The 6304-nt window shown below is 34.3% G+C and overlaps 1 protein-coding gene across 3 annotated transcripts in view; it reads left to right on the top strand.

Annotated features, from left to right (window-relative positions):
- The first annotated feature begins 4400 nt into the window (after positions 1 to 4400).
- Positions 4401 to 6304, top strand: part of COBLL1 (cordon-bleu WH2 repeat protein like 1) — a 75397-nt gene continuing 73493 nt past the window's right edge. For all 3 annotated transcript variants that reach the window (XM_023730610.1, XM_023730613.1, XM_023730611.1), the window contains exon 1: positions 4401 to 4708. In XM_023730610.1, the coding sequence (XP_023586378.1) occupies positions 4617 to 4708 (92 nt within the window). In that variant the 5' untranslated portion in view covers positions 4401 to 4616. The remainder of the gene's footprint in view (positions 4709 to 6304) is intronic.

The following is a 6304-nucleotide window of genomic DNA, read 5'->3' on the forward strand; positions in this document are numbered from 1 at the left end:
ATATTAATGAAAACTAGTATTCTGAAATAATAAATTATAGTTGTTATTGAATGTTGATGTGTTACTAAAAAAAATTTTGTATTACCAGAATTTCCTGTATTTAGATTAAATTATAATTTTTTATTATTTTCACTATATTTTGGCTTTGGATAACATTTGATTTAATTTTGTTATTGCTTCAAAGCATCTCAACTGAAAAATTAAGAACTTTGGGAGAGAGATATATAGATAAAAGGTGTTTTTAAATTTTTGCTGATGAATTAAAGGTCAAGTAAGTTAACAAAGTCTTAAAGTTACTTGTGATTCAAGTCAAACCCAACCCTCTGCCTGGTATTCTTTACACTGGACTAGACTATGTGCTAAGCAAACTTTAACTATATAAACACATTGCTGAATTTAAAGTGAATGGGTCAGGTTTGGGAACCAATGCATAACTGATTCTACAGACTCTGCCTATCCAAATTATACTTTTATTTTAAGAACTGAATCACATTCTCTTCTCTTTGAAGCATACCTTGATAACTGCCTCCCCACCCCCACAAAACAAGTTTACACAAACTTGAACCAAACCCATTGCCATCAAGTTGATTCCGACTCGTAGCAACCCTACAGGACAGAGTAGAACTGCCCCACATGGTTTCCAAGGCCATAAATCTTTACAGAAGCAGACTGCCACATCTTTCTACCACAGAGCAGCAGGTGGTGGGTTCACCAGCCAACCGCTGACCTTTTGGTTAGCAGCTGAGCGCTTTAACCTCCGTGCCACCAGAGCTCCGTAAGACGTTCTTAGTAGAAGTTCTATATAAATAATACTTAAGCAGTGCTTTGTTCTGCTAACTTGTTTTTTCTTAATCATCTTATCTAATTAATTGATGGGTGTTCACCAGAGTATGTTAGGAAATAACACATTCACACATACACAAATCATTTACAGCTGTGAGTCCAAGGAGTTCATTGCAGGTGGCAGTAGCCAGAGAAGGCTTCACAGTGGGTTGAGACTCAATGTAGATCTTAAAGAACAGATAGTATGCGTAAAGACGGAGAGGATGGAGAGGACATTCTAGATGGAGATCAGTGACAGCAACACAGGGAGATGGGATGGTGCCTGACATGGTCAAAGTGGATGATGGAAAGATCACTTGGCTAGCAGGTGGTGGCTATTATACCTTCCTTCACAACTACTCTTCTTGAAAGCCAAGTCCACAGTGTATAAAATTGTTTCTACTGCTTTGCCTTCCTGCCTGTAGCAGTTTGGCTTCTCTTCTTGCCTCTCCAATGCAATGCTTGTTAAGCCCTCAGTGACCTCTTACTAATAAATATAGTGTGTATTTTCAATACTGATCTTTTTGAAAATAAAATATAGTCAATTAAAGAAATCAATATAAGTAATTCTGATAAAAAAAGTATTTTCTTCTTTGGTGGTAAGAATTTTTTTCTTCATAATTATATAATTAGATGTCTCATCTCTGTGGTAAATATTCATTGAATTCATTCATTCAGTAAATATGAGTGCCTGCTATGGAGCAGGCAATGTTTCAGAGATTCCATGAATTTATAATGAGTGTGAACCTGGAAGTGAAGACAGGTTCCGATTCTCATGGAATTACATAATCATCTGTTAACGGAAGTAGACATGACAAACAATATGTTAAGTTGCTGGTAAGCCCTAAGGAGAAAACTAAATCAAGAAAAGAAGAGGTGCAATTTTAGGGTTAGGAGCAGACCCCGTAGAGGGCCCTGAGTCAGGATTGTTCTAGGTGTATTCAAGGAAAAGTCAAGTGTCATGGGACTAGAGTGCAGTAAGCTTAGGAAGAAAGTGGTAGAGAGGAGATCAGAGAGGTTGGAGGTAAGGGAGAACAGATTATAGGACTCTGGATCTTATGCATGAGATGGGAAGCCATTGGAGGGAGTGAGAAGTGTGATGATCTGACTTTATTTTTGAAGGATTGCTTACTGCTGCCTTTAGGATAGATTGTAAAGTGACAAAGGTGGGAGCAGGGAGACTGGTTAGTATCTTGAACAGAGGTGTTTGGTGATCAGAATTGTTGGATTCTGAACCTATTTATAATATGGAGCTGGCAGAATTTGATTTACTGAGATGGGGATAACTTGGAGAGGAAAAGATTTGGTTTGGAGGAGCTGGGGAGAGGAACCAGGAGTTAAATTAGGTTTGAGATTCCAATTAGTCATCTGAGTGAAGATGTCACGTAGATGTTGACTTAACAAACCTGGAGTTAAAGGAAGCCATCCAAGTTGAATATTTAGCGCTTTAGATTTTTCTTTATATGGATTTTGCAAATTGTGATATTTATTGTAACAGTTTTTAAAGTTCATTTTGTTGCTATTATAATAGGAGACTTTTATTATATTTTCTGTCTAGTTTTTTGTTTATGTAGGCTACTGACTTTAGCATATTAACTTTGTACCAAGCCACTTTACTGAATTATTTTATTTATAAAAGTTTTTCAAATGATTCACTGATTTCTCATCTCCTTTGACTTCTTTTGAAATTTTATCAAACTGTTCAATTCTAAAAAGTACTATTTTCTTCCATGCCTCTGTTTGCTTTCTTTTGCCTGAAATATCAATTTTTTCTTGTCTATTCCTGTAAATTTTTATTCATTCCCCAAAACTCAGCTTATATTTCCCATCTGTGAAATATTTCTGGATTCCTAAAAAGTTAATTTCTCTTTTATGAGTTTCAGCTGTACCATCTGCATACCAGTGTTAGAGCAATCATCAAACTTTATTGTAATTTTGTATGTCTGCTCTTCCTTCTGGGCTATGAAACCTATAGGGGTAGGAACTGGGTCTTTTCATCTTTACAACTCCACTACTTAGTTGAATTTGCTACATAATTGTCTGTTATAAGATAAATGTTGAATAAGAGTGGTCAATTTGAACACATAAATTTTATCCAATTTCAAGTTTTAGTTTTTTTTCTTCATAGTAGATTTTACAAAATATTTAAAATTTTTATTTTTGTTGCTTTTATAAATGAGGTCTTTTCTAAAGTACAATGTATTTCTTTAATCAAGAGCTTGTTATTTTATTAAATTAGCATACAATGTTAAAAACCTTCTGTTTTTTCACAATACTGAGTAAACAAAGGTGCTTGGATTTGTGGGACCTTAAATTTTGAAAACACTGAATAGGTGAATGTTACATATTTACTTACAAATAAATTCTTTATTTTGTTTGGTTTTTATTTTTGCCTAGCAAATGAGGAAGAGAAGTTAAAATTTATAGATTTTTTAATGAAAAGCAGTAGTATTTGTTCTTCCAAAAGCAATTAGCCTTCCTTAAAGGCAAAATTTTCCAAAGTTCTAATTTGCAGTGCTTTGAGGGAAACAAACAAACAAAAAATAAAACCATAAATATATAAATTACTTGTAGTTATTTTGTATTTGTTTTTACTTTTCATTTTTCCAACCCATCAAATCATTGAATTGGCTCATGTGCATTTTCTCAAGGTGTCTACTTATTATAAATCATCAGTTAAGGGGCTCATAAGTGACATTGAAAAATATTAGGATAATTCTTTGTAACAGTTTTCATTGAAGCAGAAATGTTATAACTTGTGAATATTCCCAACTCACTGTTATGTGGAATGGGAAATATAGTCGTCTTCCATGCTATTTTCCTGCAGGGAGTTATAAATGTAGATAGAGAAAACTGGTACCCAGGGAAAAACTAGAAAAAAAAGTTAACTATATAGGATTATTTGTATATGTTATATTAATTCAAACGAAAGACTGTGTTGGGGCATGGGTGAGGGGAAGGTGGATTTATGGAGACTTTGAAGGATGGGTAGGGTTTATCTGGATGGAGAGATAACATAATAGATTGGAAACAAATAGAATGAAAGGTACAAAGGTAGGGGCTATTATGAGGTATGGGAGGGAGATGTTCATCTCCATCCTGAGACATTATGGATTTTTATAATTTATCTAATCAAAGAAAATAAATCATTCTTTGCTTTGCTGAAGATCTCTGGTTGCACAGTGGTTAAGCCCACGACTGCTAACCAGAATGTCAGCTCTTCAAACCCACCAGCCGCTCCATGAGAGATAGATGTGGCAATCTGCTTCCATAAAGTTTTACAGCCTTGAAAACCCTATGGGGGCAGTTCTTCTCTGTCCTGCAGGGTTGATACAAGTAGGAATCGACTTGATGAACAGGTTGAGTTTTTGGTTTTGTTTTGTTTTGCTGTACTGAACACACACTATTGAACTGAATGGAGGCAAATATCAAATCTCATTATGTTAGAATGTTTCTTTCTACTTCCAATTAATTTAAGGCATATTCTTGAAAAAGAAAATGGCTGTTTGGAAAAAGGGGGAAAAATTCCTTTAATTCCACTATCCCTAGTAAACTAACAGTTAACATTTTGGTGCATTCTTTTCAAGATGGTGAAAAACATATACCTATTACATTTTTTGTTTTACAGTATTAGATAATATTATAAGGTTACTTTAGAAAAAATATATTTGATTTTTCTGTTTTGTGTTTATTTTAGGAGAAAACCAAAAGCCAAGGCACCGCCTCCTCCAGCTGAGACCAGATCCGTTGATGTCTCTTCAGTTGATGACTCTGTAGAATCCTCGGCTTTCATCATGGAACAGAAAGAAAACATGATAGATAAAGACATTGAACTCTCGGTGGTTCTACCTGGGGATGTTATCAAATCTACTACTGTTCATGGCAGGTACGCTAGAGCGAGTGAAATACCCTTTCTTTTCTGCCATTAAAACCCAACACGCTACACCTTTTTTTCCTCTACCAAAATAGTTCATTCATCACTCAGTTGTCTATTTTTTTAAATGCTACAAATTTTTTCCTACCAATGTTTTAATATCTATCCTATGAATTTCACAATCCCACTTAAGTGACGTTAGAAATTTAGAACAATTTCATATTTTTTAACAAGTTTTTTACAAGAGCCTTTCCCAGAGAAAAGATCATCAGTCATATTGATTTTGTAAATCAAAGCAAGCCAGTGACTGGCAAGAAAACCCTTTCCATTCCTACCCAAAATACTCTTTTCGTTTCAAGCTGCTTCTTTCAATTTGATTTTTGCAGAAATTACTATCTGCTTTTAAAATGTAATACTCTTTTGTTCATCAAAGAAGCTAAATCTGTCTGTAAAGGAATTTTTTTTTTTTTTACATCATTGAATGATTTAATTAATTTAATAAAGATGTAGCTGAGTTAAATAGAAATGTAATATCAAACTTTAACCCAACAAGAAGTGCAGATGTGATTTAGGACACTGATATTTTTAATACCTACATAAAAATTGGAAAAATGGGATAAAGCCAAGTGTAATTTTCCATTTCATGCTGAAGTGGAAAGTTATATGAATTGTATACTTGGTTTTGTTCTACATTTCACCTCCATTTGACTGTTTCTAATCAGAAGTCCTGTCTTTAGAAAGTTAAGCTGTTTTGACCTAACTATACTGTATGTGTGTGTGCGCGCGCATGTGTGTGTTTACATATATAATAAAACAAGTAAAGTATTTTAAAAGTGTTATCTGGTTTTATCTAGAAGAAATTCATTTGAGATAACCTTAATTTTAAGATTTATAATCAAAATTATATGTAACTACAAATTATTGAAAGTAGATGAAAATAGAAAAGTTTAGCTTTAACAAATAATACATAGCATTATATATTAAATTCTTATCAAATTTAAGTAAGATGCATTTTGTCATTCATTTTATATTGAAAGTAATTTTAGAGATCACACACTGAGCCCTATTTATGAGGTTGAGAGACCTGTGACTATCCTTGGTGGGCTTCTTAACTAATACGTAGGCAATCACGTGGGGTGTGGCTTTTATGGGTGAGAGAACATCATCATCAATTCTTTTTTTTTTAAAATTTTTTTTTTATTGTACTTTAGATGAAGGTTTACAGAACAAATAGTTTCTCATTAAACAGTGAGTACACATATTGTTTTATGACGATGGTTAACAACCCCACGACATATCCACACTCTACCTTTTCAACCTTGGGTTCCCTATTACCAGCTTTCCTGTCCCCTCCTACCTTCTAGTTCTTGTCCCTGGACTGTTGTGTCCCATTAGTCTCGTTTTGTTTTATGGGGCTGTCTAATCTTTGGCTGAAGGGTGAACCTCAGGAGTGACTTCATTACTGAGCTAAAAGGGTGTCCAGGGGCCATGCTCTCGAGGTTTCTTCAGTCTTTGTCAGGCCAATAAGTCTGCTCTTTTTTTGTGAGTTAGAACTGTGTTCTATATTTTTCTCCAGCTCCGTCCGGGACCCTCTGTTGTGATCCCTGT

The sequence above is a fragment of the Trichechus manatus genome, unplaced genomic scaffold (assembly GCF_000243295.1).
Source record: "Trichechus manatus latirostris isolate Lorelei unplaced genomic scaffold, TriManLat1.0 scaffold00037, whole genome shotgun sequence".
In the NCBI taxonomy this organism is placed as follows: Eukaryota; Metazoa; Chordata; class Mammalia; order Sirenia; family Trichechidae; genus Trichechus; species Trichechus manatus.